The sequence below is a fragment of the Stomoxys calcitrans genome, chromosome 1 (assembly GCF_963082655.1).
Source record: "Stomoxys calcitrans chromosome 1, idStoCalc2.1, whole genome shotgun sequence".
In the NCBI taxonomy this organism is placed as follows: Eukaryota; Metazoa; Arthropoda; class Insecta; order Diptera; family Muscidae; genus Stomoxys; species Stomoxys calcitrans.
In genome coordinates, this window is record NC_081552.1 from 196332798 (window position 1) to 196348834 (window position 16037).

The 16037-nt window shown below is 39.1% G+C and overlaps 1 protein-coding gene across 1 annotated transcript in view; it reads right to left on the bottom strand.

The window, feature by feature from the left end:
* Positions 1–8262: 8262 nt before the first annotated feature.
* LOC106094288 (protein boule) overlaps positions 8263–16037 on the bottom strand; it is a 381392-nt gene continuing 373617 nt past the window's right edge. Inside the window, exon 10 of the mRNA XM_059370945.1 lies at positions 8263–9750. Coding sequence (XP_059226928.1) covers positions 9743–9750 — 8 coding nt within the window. The 3' untranslated portion in view covers positions 8263–9742. The remainder of the gene's footprint in view (positions 9751–16037) is intronic.

The window sequence follows — 16037 nt, forward strand, 5'->3', positions numbered from 1 at the left end:
GATGTTTTCTTGCCACCTTCATATATCAATACATATGTATGTATGTTTGTATATATAAGTATTTTTTATGTTTGTTTTTCTGTAGGATTTAGTTTTTATTTTCTTAATGTATAAACAACATTTAGATGTTTTTTGGAAAAAAATTAAAAAAAAAAAATTATAATAAGATTCATCACATATATAGCTTATGTATTCAACATGTTGTATTTAAGGGATCAAATATTGAGTATTATTTTTTCCATCTTCTCTGTGTTTGAATGTGTATGTGTGTGTGTGTGTGTGTAAAATATGTCACATTACATGGATGAGCTTAAATGGCCTCTTCAAAAACTGTTTCATTTTTACATAAATATTTCTTTAGGGCGCTGGATGTTTACACCCAAACCATGTTTACAACACTCGGCAAATATAGCTTGCCTTGTAAAAAATCTTCTGCCTGCTATACTTTTGCTTTAGAAAAAATATTTGCTGAAAAAAATAGTACATTATTGCATATTTTGCAATGCACAATTCCAGTTGTATGCGATGATTCAATGTCTGGAATCACTGGAAATATGACTTGGGTTTCTTCTTCTTGAAAAGTTGTTTAATAAAAAAGATGTCCATTTGTTTTGTATATAATTAATGATGTATAAATTTATTACATATATGTATAATATATATGCATAACAATTAGTTTCGTTTTGTATATAATGTAATAATAATAATAATATTAAAGGGGATGCTTTGGCGGCATCTTCCATCATCACCTTCGTCTTAGCCCTTTATATATGTATAATATTTATTGCAATATATATATATATTTGTATAGTTTTTTGGGAGTTGTTCTTCTTTTTTTATTGATGTAATATTTTACGTTATATTCAATTGCTTCACATCTAGATTTGATTATAAAAAAGTTTATGTTTATTTTTGTTACTTTTTGTTGTATTATGATTTGGTTTTGGTTGTTTTGTGTGTGGTATATTAAGAACGATGATTTCGAAAAAATAACATTCATTGAGAGTTAGAGAAAGAGTTTAGACGCAAAATGCACATTGATTTCATTTCTTTTTTTTTATTATATAGCTATTCAATCAGTTGTTTTCAGTGTTTTTGTTTTGTGTTGTGTTTTCGTATAAAGAGCATAAAATTCTCTTTTTTCTAATATTCTTTCATTATCGAGGCATATTCTTAGTTATTTTGTTTTTATCAAAATCTAACTTCAATTGTTTTGTGTCATCTCTGTTTCTAACTTCAGCTGGTTTTCGTCAAGGTCTATACTCTTAGGTAGGATATTGGGTTTATTATCATATCATATCTAATCTAGACTTTAGAAGGAATGTTCTCATCTAGAAAGTCTATATATATGCGTACTTTTTAATGGTACATATATTCGTTAATATATTTTAATGTTGTCAATTATGTTATATTATCATTTAATTTTGCTTGTAATGACTAATTTGACACAACCGTTTTTTAAATGATTTTTTCCTTATTTTCTTTTGATATTGGGGGAAAGGTGTTTATTTATCTATTTTTGTTATGTTAAGAAACAATAAGTTTGTTTATAAGGAATACAGATTTCTTTCCGTATGTCGGCCACTTAAAAATATGTTTTAGGTTAGCTTAGGTTGAGTGGGATGCCCACCAAAGGTGAGTTCACACCAGTCTGGCCCATGGTGGTACCCTAGAATGAAAGGCAACAGAAAGAAGATGTGAGACCTCGGATTACAGGGTATATATGAATAAAATAAAAACAGGGAGAATGGTGAACTCCATCGGGGGGTGAAAAAACGCCCATCCCCACCCTACGTCGGAGCTTATGGCACCCCACCGTCGGAACCATTCTGTTCCTTCAACATATCTAAGGAGACCTACCAAAGCACTATGGGCTCAAATTAAAAATTTACGCCAAAAGTTATATACAATCAAGCTAGCGTTTCCAAACTTTGTAAGTTAGTGTGTCTTATTAAAACAAGTAAAATGGCGAATCCCAGCGGGGCGTGAAAAAACGCCCATAACCCATTTTTCAATTGTGTATAACAAAAAAATTGATCTTTTTAGTAGCTATATCTAAAAATAAACCGATCTGAAGCCTAACGCAACTCACTGTCCCAAATTTTGACAAAATCGGACAAAACAATGTGCCTTTTATGGGCGCAAGACCTTAAATCGGCGGATCGGTCTATATGACAGCTATATCCAATTTTGGCCAAATTAAAGAAGGATGTCGAACGTCCTAACACAACTTACTGTCCCAAATTTCAGCAAAATGGGATAATAAATGCACATTTTATGGGCCCAAAACCTTAAATCGACCAGATCTGGGCCACATTAAAGAAGGACGTCGAAGGGCCTAACACAACTCACTGTCCCAAATTTCAGCAAAATCGAACAATATATGCGCCTCTTATAGGCGCAAGACCTTAAATCGAGATATCGGCCTATATGGCAGCTATATCCAAATCACAACCGATCTGGGCCAAGCACAACTCACTGTCCCAAATTTTGACAAAATCGGACAAAACAATGTGCCTTTTATGGGCGCAAGACCTTAAATCGGCGGATCGGTCTATATGACAGCTATATCCAATTTTGGCCAAATTAAAGAAGGATGTCGAACGTCCTAACACAACTAACTGTCTTAAATTTCAGCCAAATCGAATAATAAATGCACATTTTATGGGTTCAAAACCTTAAATCGAGATATCGTTCTATATGACTGATATCCAAATCTGAACCGATCTGGGCCAAATTGAAGAATGATGTCAAAGGCCCCAACACAACTCACTGTCCCAATTTTTGACTAAATCGGACAATAAATGGGCGCAATACCTTAAATCGAGAGATCGGTCTATATGGCAGCTATATCCAAATCTTGACCGATCTGTGCCATATTGCAGAAGTATATCGAAGGGCTTAGCTTAGCTCATTGCCCCAAGTTTCGGCGAAATCGGATAATAATTGTGGCTTTTATGGGTCTAAGACCCTAAATCGGTGGATCGGTCTGTATGAAAGCTATATACCAATCTTAACCGATCTGGGCCAAATTGAAGAAGGATGTCGACTGGCCTAACACAACTCACTGTCCCATATTACAGCAAAATCGGATAATAAATGCACCTTTTATGGACGCAAGACCTTAAATCGAGATATCGGCCTATATGGCAGCTATATCCCAATCTTAACCGATCTGGGCCAAATTGAAGAATGATGTCAAAGGCCCTAACACAACTCACTGTCCCAATTTTTGACAAAATCGGACAATAAATGTGCCTTTTATGGGCGCAAGACTTTAAATCGAGAGATTGGTCTATATGGCAGCTATATCCAAATCTTGACCGATCTGTGCCATATTGCAGAAGTGTATCGTAGAGCTTAACTTAAATCATTGGCTCAAGTTTCGGAGAAATCGGATAATAAATGTGGCTTTTATGGGCCTAAGACCTTTAATCGGTGGATCGGTCTATATGAAAGCTATATCCAAATCTCCACCGATTTGGCCAAATTGAAGAAGGATGTCGACGGGCCTAACACAACTCACTGTCCCATATTTCAGCAAAATCGGATAATAAATGCACCTTTTATGGGCCTAAGACCCTAAATAGGCGGATCGGTCTATATGGCAGCTATGTCCAAATCTGGGCCGATCTGTGCCATATTGCAAATGTATATCAAGGGGCCTAACACAACTCACTGTTCCAAATTTAGACGACATTGGACAATAAATGCGCATTTTATGGACCCAAAGCCTTAAATTGAGAGATCGGTCTATATGGCAGCTATATCCAAATGTGGACCGATCTGGGCCAAATTGAAGAAGGATATCGGCTGGCCTAAACAACTCACTGTCTCATATTTCAGCAAAATCGGATAATAAATGTTGCTCTTATGGTCCTAAGACCCTTAATCGGCGAATCGGTCTATATGGGGGTAGCCACGTCCGTCCGTCTGTCTGTCTGTCACGCTACAGTCTTTAAAAATAGAGATATTCAGTTGAAACTATGCACAGATGATGGGCTATATCAGATCCGATATAGCTCCCCAGAAATGCTGCCTATGGCACAGTGTCCGGTTATGACCCCTGCCAAGGTACTCATCAATATCTTTTCGAATGCCAGCAACAACTCCCTCGTCCTCTTTCGGTCGATGACCAGCCATAGGGCCTTCGCAGACCGGCAACCATCCACCAAGTCCCACCTCGCCACCGACGCCGCCCTGGCCATCCCCTCCACTATGTTCAGTAGCTCGACAAATGGCACGTAGGCAAGACCGATGACTGGTCCGCCCGGCGCAGACGAACCCCTCCTGGCCCATTCGTCCGCTTCTCATTCCCTGGAATCCCCTCATGCATAGGAACTCATGTCAGCGTCACATCGTGGACCCGGAGCGTGTCCAGGTACTCCAAACAATCCGCCTCCCATCTCGACCTTACCATCCTCGATCCTAAGACCTTGAAAGCCGCCATACTGTCCACATAAATTCTGAGTTTCGAGGGCGGTAGGTCCTTTATCAGAAATTCTCTGTTTCAATCGTACAATTAGTCGTTTAACTAATAAATGACGAAGAGACGGATAATCCAGGGAAATGCACAGTTCGTCCCCAGCCTTTAAGTAAAGGTGGTGTTTCCGACTCGGATTTAGACAGCGACAGTGTCAGTGAAACAGTCATCACAGCCGAATCGAGAGATGAGGGCAACGGGATGACGGCAGAAGTGAGCGATGGCTTTGCTAAGCTCACAAGCAGATGGAGAAAGCAATCCGGGGCATGACGAAGAAGACAGAGGTGTATGTACTGGCAGCGCAATCGGGCGAAAGTGCAGGATGCTGGAAGGGATAGAACTGACATTCCAAGCGCTTGTACGGAAGCTGGAAAGAGAATCAGAGCTCTTGAATAGCATGACACTGCTAAAATGCTGAAGAAGAAAAAGAGCTCGCCGACATGTATTGAACTCAGAAGGGGGTCCACCCATACGAATTAAGAGCTCTGAGTACAAAGGGGACATCTCAATCCTGCGCTTTGCGTCAGCGAAATGTATTGATATCGTTAAAAAGATCGTTGGAAATATCTACACTCCCTGGGGTGCAAAGCTCGACCTCTGTGAGGTAGATGGACATTCCACAGCTCACAAAGGCGACGGTCTTCATCAAGGATGTGGGCGGCGAAATGGCAAAGGAACGCATGATGGAAGTCTTAACCAAGCAAAACCAAGAGTTGGCCGTGGAGAAATGGGAAGTTTTTTACAGAGAGGAGAAGGAGGAAGGAACTCTCCTTGTACTGAACATTGATCAAGTCTCCATAACGAGTTTGGCTAAGACCAAAGGCATGGCGTACCACGGGGTCATGGGCGTCTTTTTTAAGTTTGGGAAGACAAGGATAGGCAAATATTCTCAAATTGAGCCATCAAACGGTGCAATGGCGGGTCACTCAATAACGCCTAACGGACAGGGGGCCGATGTTGAGATTATCACCGACTCTTTCAATATTGGGAAGACTAGGATAAGCAAAGATCCTTATACTAAAATATCAGGCCGGGTGGACCGGGTTCTTAGATACTGGATAAACCGTATGCTAAGGAACAGGTGGATAAATTGCGGGTCCCATGACGTAAATATAAAAGAGAAAGTGGCACAGGGCACGCCACAGGGTGGGCATATTATCGCCACTCCTTTGGGTGACCAACATAAATAACCTATTACGGATGCGGACTGCTATGCAGATGATGTAATAATACTTCTTAGGGGTAAGTGTCTGAACCAGCTATGCAGAAGGGCCGAAAGGGTCTTACATATGGCATATGACTGGGCTAGACCCAGGGGTCTCAATGTTAACCCAGAGAAGACTGAAATATGTTCACGAGGAAGACGAAGGTGGGCCAATTTGAAGCACCACGTTTCCTCAATAAAACGATTTCGATATCTGACAAGTCAAATACTTAGGAGTGATCTTGGACAGAAAACTTAATTGGAAGTGTCACATTCAGGAGCGTACTGAAAAAGCTCACAGATGTTGGGCACTATATAGATGAGCCGCAGGCTCAAAATTGGGCCTGAATTTGAGCATAGTCCATTGGCTCTACAGAAGCGTGATAAGACCAATACTAACTTACGCCTCAGTAGTGCTATGGAAAAAAGTGCAACGTAAGGACCATACAACAAGTTTAGAGAACATGTTGTCTTGGCATAGACGGAGCGATGGGGACCACGCCCACAAGAACACTGGAGACTATTCTAGCTATCCGACCCATTGACATATAGATTAAATGTGAGGCAGCCACTGAGGCATAGCATAGACTTAAGGCGATGGGAGAATGGATTGAGGATGGGACCAGCTCATACCATTAGGGTATAATCGAGGTGACGATAAGAAACCTGGAAGGAAGGGAAGAGCTTTCCGATCGCATATCTGAGACGACACTTGAGGTCTAGTGGGAGGCACTGCTGCCAGCGGACAGTCTTGGACTGACGGAACCCTAGTTTTGCCGTCTGGAAGATCATGATACACGGATGGATCATAAGTAGGGGATAGAGTGGGTCTGGGGTCTATATTGAGAAACCTGTTTTAGACTGCCTGACCTTAATACGGTCCCGCAGGCTGAAATCCGGGGGATCACGGAATGCGTGGGGTGGTGCGGTATTAATGTCGAGTATGAACATCTTTAGGGACCGTTAAGTGGCCACAAGGCGATAACAACCAGGTTTATAAGGTCACGTGCAGTCTTGGAGTATAAGAAGGAAATAAACGACTTCTCTGAAGATGGCATCGTTTGGGTGCCGGGCCATAACGGAGTCATGGGGAATGAAAGGGCTTACGATTTGGCAGTGAAGGCCAGAGGACTACCGTCGATAAACTTGGTTAACCTAAAGCCTTTAGGGTCGACGCAGTCCGATTTAAGGACGTGGGCGATAAACACGCAAGTAATACTGTGGAACAGCCAAACATTCGGTAGGACGGTAAAAATCCTCTAAAGTAATCTGGATCGTGAGAGGACAAGGCTTTTACTAAAAGGAAGTAAGTGTATGTCTATAGTGGCATGGGGCAGATTAATATCTGCACCCTCTTTTCAACCAAACCTAACCTAAACCATCAGGCAATGCAGGGGCGAGAGACCCAACACATCCTAGCGATCAGGTATTATCAAAGACTTTCTCGCGATTAGGAAGACTAGAATGGATAAAGATCCTAATGCTGAAACCTCAGGCAGTGCCGTGACAGAGAACTCAATGCCGCCTAATGCACATGAAGCTGACAATCAGACCATAACCTACTCCCAAGAAGCCCATTTACTCAAGATTTGGAAGACTAGTAAAGGCAAATTGCAAATTTTGCCCATGAACATTCCACAAAGGAACAGGGGCAAACTTCTCACATATCAATGAGTGCAGTCCGATTCAAGTTTGAGTTCAATGATAAGGGGCCTCCTTTTTATAGCCGAGTCCGAACGGCGTGCCACAGTGCGACACCTTTTTGGAGAGATGTTTTACATGGCATAGTAGCTCACAAATGTTGCCAGCATTTGGAGGGGAAATCCACCTGTGAAATTTTTTTCTGAAATTCACGCCAGGATTCGAACCCATGCGTTCAGCGTCATAGGCGTACATGCTTACCTGTGCTCTACGGTGGCCTCCAGCCTAGTAAAGGCAAAGATCCTAATATTGGAATATCAGGCAGTGCAGTGCCTAACGACCAGGGAACCGATGATGGAACCTTTACTGACTTTCTCAAGATTCGGAAGACTGAGATAGGCAAAAATGCAAATTTTGCCCATTAACATTCCCCTGAGAAACAAGGGTAAACTTCATGCTAACCTCTGCGCTACGGTGGCCTCCAGCCTAGTATAGGCAAATATTCTAATATTGGAACATCAGGCAGTGCAGGGACGGTAGACCTGCCTAATGAACAGGGAACCGATGATGGAACCTTTACTGACTTTCTCAAGATTCGGAAAACTAGAATGGGCAAAAATCCTAATATTTAAACATTAGGCAGTACAGTGATGGGAAACTCAATGCAGCCTAAAGAACAGGGAGCAGATGATGAGACCATCACCCACTCCCAAGAAGCCTATCTAATGGAGGACCAATGATTGAGGTCATCCAGATAAACCACCACCGGAGCGAAACAGCTACTCACGATCTGATATCTATAGTGGCATGAGGCGAATTAAAATCTACAACCTCTTTTCACCTAACCTAACCTAAAGTAAGTCTACCCAATTACATCACCTTAATCATCTATGGCATGATTGGCATCTTCTATGAGTATTTAGAAAGAAGTGAATTCATTTTCTAGGCTGAGGCCTTAACAATTGTTTTTATTTCATGGAATATTCATTTATACATACAATGATTAAATTAGAAAGTATGATAGTATGATAGAAATTTAATGATTAATTACATGTATAAAAAAAAACATAAGAATAATTAATGCTTGACAAGTAAATCCTTAAAGAAATTCAATTCAGGGTAAACTCACAACTCTAGCCTTGAGGAAATCATTGATGTCTTTGTGTGCATAGATGTGGATGTGAGTGAGTTAATGCCAAACTTTCTAGGCAATGTGATGTGATTAGTGACAGATTACAATCACAATGTTATTCCAGAAAGACCATAATGTAAGGGAATGATGGCTGAGAAAAATTGGGATGTTGTAATCTAACAAATACATAAATCAGTTGGCAATAAAGAAGCATATACAAACAACCAAACGCAAACGCCAACACACACATTGACATGGCCATATATGTTTGCATGCTTACGGCGGCTACTATTCGATGGGAATTTCAGTTGGCCTGTTGTTGCAAAACGGAAATGGAAGCCTTTAATAAGCTTTCTCTTGAGAACTTGTTGCGGTTTCTCTAATTCCCTGGACAGATTTTATTTGGCCAAACAAAGTACACGCACATCAACCAGCACTCACACACCCACACTCCAGAGCTGTTACGACTAATCACTCTCTCTCTCTCTCTCTCTCTTGCCGCACTTTCTTGTAATTTACGACCAATGATACAAATCATGTCGGTGTATATAAGCACACTCACACACACACACACACACACACTTTTGTGGGGTATCTCAAGGATTTGGGTGTTCGTGCTGTGTCCATGCTGTTGTGAAGAATTTCATAGAAAAGCAAATTGATGAAAGGATAATAATGAATTATTGAACAAATGTTTGCTTTGCTTGGGAAGAGTGAGCATCGGACTTATGGGTGGATTTTTCCTCCATGATTCTGCACACACAGATGCGTAGAGCTGAATTGAGTTGAATTGAGCTCAAAGTAAATGAAATGATATACAAATGATAATTAATTATTTAAGTATGATTTACGTTTTGTTGCCAAAGCAAATCTAATGTGAAAATCTTGAAGTTCTACACTGCCTTGACTTGCCTTGCCTTAACCTTTAAGTGAAATGTAAAGATATCTTAAGGATGGCTGCAGAAGATTGCTATCCAAGCAGTTGTGGACTATTGTGCTATGAGATGTGTCTTAGGTGGCTGAGGAGGATGAGGGTGAAACATCAATTAATTCCTTATACATTGTTACAGTTTTGTTTTGAATAAATTAAATAACAAAGCACAAATGAGTGTAGAAGAAACGAAAATCTTATAGAAATTATTTAAAATAAACTGAAAGAGAAATATAAATTACAACTAAAATAATAATAAATTCTTTAATAATTGCTTCCCAATCAGTTGCATTTCATTCAAAGTTTGTGTTTACAAATTTGTTGATGCAGTTGTTTCCAATTTTCGATATTTTACTTATCTGTGAAAATAAAAGAAAAAAAAAAATAAAATTAATTAATTTCAAACCAAAAGATAAGAAAATTTAAAAACAAATTAAAAAAAAAATTTGCTATATAATAAAATAAAATTTATTGATTCATTTCAAACCAAAAGATGAAAAAACTAAGAAACAAATTTAAAAAAAATGTATCATATTTGTTGTTAAAAGTGTATATTTGGCGGACCCTCCACTTTAGCACAATTTTCCAAAATCCCAGATCTTGGTGATGGGTGCGCCAATTAGGCAAAATTTTGTATGCCGCATTATGGTAACCCCGAAACACAACATCGGTACAAAACTTAGGGGTCAAATAACCAGGGGGGACGCCCCACCCCAAAACCCACACGAACGGACATGTTTACCGATTGGCATAATATGGGTATCAAATGCAAGGTATTTAAAAGTAGAGCACAAACTTGTCATAAAAATTTAATCCTTTGTGTCTGAGGGGCCTCCCCACCCTCCAAAACCCTCCAGCAGGACATATCTAGCGATTGGGACAATATGGGACTCAAATTAATGATATTTAGAAGTAGATAATATTTAAAATTGGGTCCAAGTACCTAGGAGGCCTCCCCAAAAGTACCGCCCAACATCAAAGTGGACCGATGGGGACAAATGGGACTCAAATGAAAGAATACGAATATGGTGTCAAAAATTGAATCCAAATACCTAGGGCGTCCCCCCAAGAGTACCGCCCAAAATAGAAAGAGGACCGATCGGGACAATATGGGATTCAAATGAAAGATATTCGTGAGTAGAGTATGAATATGATTACAGAGTATCAAAAATTGTGTGTAATTACCAAGGGGCCTGCACAAAACCCAACACCGTTCCAAGTGGGCATACTAGACGATCATGATAATATGGGACTCAAATAAAAGATATTCGGGAGTAGATTACGAATATGGTATTAAAAATTAAGTTCAAGTTATAGGAGATTGTCTACCCCTTAAAATACCTCCCAAAATGTGAATATTTGTCAATATGGGATTAAAGGTTTTTGGAAGCAGATAAACAAATTTTATTGGGGAGATACATATAATGCTAATTAAGAAACTTATTTTTCGCGGGCTGCTAATGACGGCGCAGTAGAACGGGCCGAGTACAGCTTCTTTTTTATAGCCCTATTATTAAAAGCGTGCTAAGTTCGACCGGGCCGAATCTTGGGAACCCACTTCCATGGATTCTGCTTAAAATTTATTCAAAATATATTTATTCTACATACCAAACTTCTGTCAAACCAGTAAAAATTAAAGCTGCTACGAAACGAACGGGAATAAACGAGAGACCGATTTATGTGGGAGCTATAACAGGTTATTGACCGATTTGGACCGTATTTGGTACAGTTGTTTTAAGTTATAACAGAATACCGTGAGGAAAATTTTAAATTGGACAAAAATTGCGGCTTCCAGTGGCTAAAGATGTCAAATCACGAGATTGGTTTATATGGGAGCTGTATCAGGTTATAGACCGAATTGGGCACAGTTATTGGAATTCATAACAAAACACTTTGTGCAAATTTTTTGCCAAATCGGACAAAAATTGCGGCTTCCAGGGGCTCAAGAAGTCAAAGCGCGAGATCGGTTAATATGGGAGCTACGTCAGGTTATAGACCGACTTTGACCGAACTTGGCACAGTTATTGGAAGTCATAACAGAACACAATATGCAAAATATTAGCCAAATCGAACAAAAATGGGGCTCACTAAGTCAAATCGGGAGGTCGGTTAATATGGGAGCTACATCCAAACCTGAACTGATATGATCCATTCCAATGACCTACATTAATGGGTGTAGCGAAGCACATCCTGCATGCCAAATTCCAAACCTCTAGCTCCGTCTATAAAGAAAGTACCAAATGTTACCAATTTTGGTACCAAAATGTACGAATTTTTAATACATCATTTAATCACCCATCATATATTTCCCAGTTGTACCTATATGCCAAATTTCAGACCTCTAGCTCCATCTATAAAGAAAGTACCAAGTAGTACCAATTTTGGTACCAGAATGAGGGCTAAAGGCCCAACAACTGTGCCAATATGGTTTAAATCGTCTTATAACCTGTTATAGCTCCCATATAAACCAATCTCGGATTTAGACTTCTTGAGCCGCCAGAGGGCGCAATATTATCCGATTTGGCTGAAATTTTCCATGAAGTGTTTCGTTTCCACTTGCAACAACTGTATCAGGTATGGTTCAAATTGGTTTATAACCTGATATACCTCTCATATAAACCAATTGTGAATCGTTACGTATTGAGCCGCAAGAGGGCGTAATTATAAACCGAAGTGGCTGAAGTTTTGCATGAAATTCAAATCGGTCCATTACCTAATATAGCTCCCATTTAAACCGATTTCTGATCCTGACTTTTTGAGCCGCTAGATGAAATTTAGCATGATGTGGTTTCTTTCCACTTCCAACAACTGTGCTAAGTATGGTCCAAATTGGTTTATAACCTGATATAGCTGTCATATAAACCGATCTAGGATCTTGACTTCTTAAGCCGCTACGGGGCGCAATTTTTACCCGAATCAGCTGAAATTTTTCACAAAGTTTTTTGTTTTAACTTCCAACAACTGCTCCATGTATGGTTGATTACCAGATATAGCTCCCATATAAACCGTTATTGGATTTTGACTTCTTGAGCCGCTAGAGGGCACAGTTATTATCCGAATTGGCTGAAATTTAGCATGAAGTGATTTGTTTTCAGGTTTTAGGTTTTGGTTTATAACCTAATATAGCTCCCGTATAAACCGATCTAGGATATTGACTTCTTGAGCCGCTAGAGGGCGCAATATTTTCCGATTTGGCTTAAATTTTGCATAAAGTATTTTGTTTTAACTTCCAACAGCTGTGCCAAGTATGATCCAAATCGATTTAAAAGCAGATATAGCTACCATATAAACCGATTTGGGATATTGATTTCTTTAGCCATTTGAGGGTGCATTTATAATCCGATTTGGCTAAAATTGTCCATGAAGTGTTTTGTTCCCACTTCCAACAATTGTGCCAAGTATGGTCTAAATCGGATCATAACCTGATATAGCTCCCATATAAACCGATCACGGATATTGACTTCTTGAGGCGCTAGAGGGCGCAACAGGTATTCGATTTGGCTAAAATTTAGCATGAAGTGGGTTGTTGTGACTTCCAACATTTGTGTCAAGTATGGTCTAAATCGGTTCATTACCTGATATATCTCCCATATACACCGATCTCGGATCTTGACTTCATAAGCCGCTAGAGGGCGTATTTATTTTCCGATTTTGTTAAAATTTTTCACGAAGTGTAATGTTATAACTTGCAACAACTGCGCCAAGTATGGTTTAAATTGGTTCATAACCCGATATAGCTCCCATATTAACCGATCTTGGATCTTGACTTCTTGAGCCGCTAGAGAGCGCAATTATTTTCCGATTTAGCTAGAATTTTGCGTGAACTGGTTTGTTTTGACTTTCAACAATTGTGTCAAGTATAGTCTAAATCGGTTCATAACCTAATATAGCTCCTATATAACCGATCTCGGATCTTGACTTCTTAAGCCGCTAGAGGGCGTAATTATTATCCGATTTTCGTGAACTTTAACATGAAGTATTTTGTTATATTTGTTAAGGCCACCGTAGCGCAGAGGTTACCATGTACGCCTATGACGCTGAACGACTGGGTTCGAATCCTAGCGTGACCATCAGAAAAAATTTTCAGCGGTGGTTTTCCCCTCCTAATACTGGCAACATTTGTGAGGTACAATGCCATGTAAAACTTCTCTCCAAAGAGGTGTCGCACAGCGGCACGCCGTTCGGACTCGGCTACAAAAAGGAGGCCCCTTATCATTGAGCTTAAACCTGAATCGGACTGCACTCATTGATATGCGAGAAGTTTACCCTGTTCCTTAGTGGAATGTTCATGGGCAAAATTTGCAAGTTTCCTGCAAATTGTAAAGTAGACTCAACCGGGTGGATTTTTTAGCCACGGCGTACATAAAATACTTTGGACCTGTGAAGGTTAAAGAGATCTGAGTGGAACTAGAAAGCATCTTCCATCTTTTGTTCTTGTGGTAGCACAGTAGACGAAAACATCTATGTGAGTCTGACGGCAGAATGCCTCTTAAACCTAACCATGATCCGAATCGGTCTATAAACAAATATATCTGCAATTCTTTTTATACCCACCACGGAAGGAAGGTGGTGGGTACAAAATGGTGAACAATGCCTAATAAGTATATTAGACCTCTCAATATCCGTGCCGAATTTGGAAATCTAACCATATTTCGATATAGCTGCTATGTGGGCATAAATTATGCATTTTTCACCGTATTTACATATATACCCGAGGTGGTGGGTATCCAAAGTTCGGCCCGGCCGAACTTAACGCCTTTTCACTTGCTTCTAATGACATTCTTCTTTTGTTTGGAAAAATATAAATAAAAAATTTAACGCTTTTATATAGCTCTGTTACATTCTGAAATGTATACCAAGTAACTTAACACCTATAATCGACTTTCGAAATTGAAAAACATTTGAACATTGATTTTCATCTTAAAATTCCTGTTGTGGTTTGCTCACTTCTCGCCAACACTGTTAGCAAAATTTACCATTACAATGGCCACCTGAAAGATTTCTGGGCGCAAAGGTAAAAAGCTTAGCATACATTATGGTCGTTAAGTGCAAAACCAATATTAATGTATACTTTTAGGGGCCAAAGTCATAACCATAAGTAGCAGAGAGTGTTCATACATACAACTACACCTAATGGCTAAATAGTATCATAAATATTTGCATTATACTTGAATAACTGCATGAAATATTTCTCTTAGCTCCACAGAAGAGTTTCTGAGCACAATGAAAAAATTAAAAGAATATGGGTAATAATCATAACATTGTACTGTTGAGAAATTCAACTTTTAGAAGCATAAAATAGAATTTTTATATGTTTAGTATTTAATCAATAAATGTTTCTTTGAAATATTTGGTATATGGTGGTTTTTATTAGAATTATGACTGTAGGAGATGTTTATTATTTTTTGCATAGCCATCACTATAGAGGTATACTAATCTACTCAATCTGTTTGTAATGCCTGGAAATATTTGTGATCGTTTTGATACTCTTTATACATCTGTGCATGTCCGTCCGTGTTCCCTCACTTTCGAGCCAATCATGCTTGTGGTCATAAACTTCTTATACTTCTCAACGATAAATCGATCGTTTAGTATTGGAGGTGAAACGTGTTTGAATATAGCTCTCATATTTAAGCATTTTCCGAGTTGACTTCTTGAAACCCTGACAGCCTAAATGTATCTATATCCTATATTCAAAATTCCCAACCTAAATATAGACCAGCGGGTATACAGTGGCTTTCGAGCTCCTCGAATAGTTGACATTTTCCAATCAGTAAAACTATTTTCAAAATTTTGTTTGTTTTTACTGAGTATTCAATTGCTTGTACACTAAATTCATATAAAATTAAATATGTGAAACTTTTAAAGATTAAAATCGTTTAAAGCAAAAATAAGTCCAATTGGATAAGCTTAAATATAAGGTATGTTTTTTTCTACTTACCCCTGATACAATGAATTTTCTCCTACAATAAATAAATAAAAGCTCCCCTACTCTCTGCCAAGTACTTTGTCTTTTTTTATTGCTTCAAGTGCCATTACCAGTACAATTCATAAATGTGTGTATGTTTTCCTAAAACCATTCCACATGCTGACATAACTGAAAACCTTTAAATTTCACCTTCTACAAAGCTAACCTTTCAATAAGTACAAAATAAATATTACTACAGAGCCAGAACAATAGTAATTGAAAGGCCATAAAAGAAATAGATTTCAAGCACCACTCCTAGCAAGCTGTGGATTTATGACAAACCATTGTCATGAAATATGTGTAGCATACATTTAGGATGAATGTATGCGGTAAGTACTTTTTACTGACCAAATGGCAATGGGGGCACACATACAAATTGAGACTTTGTTCTGATAAAAAGAGAAGGTAAGCATACCATAAGGGTGCCAAACACTTAGAAAAAATCCATATATGTGCAAGGTCACCAGGACAAACGTCTAGAAATCCTGTTATTGAAGAAGGTGTGGTAATGAAGGTTTGTACCCGTCTAAGGATGCGAACACGGGTACTTTCGTACCCGAAAAGAGTCGAACCTTCCGAAAGCTGCAGACACGCCATGGGTAGAATTTACATAATCCACTCCATAGATGGAACGTCTCAGTTCTAGTTATATTGCACTGCAATGGCAAGCATTGACAT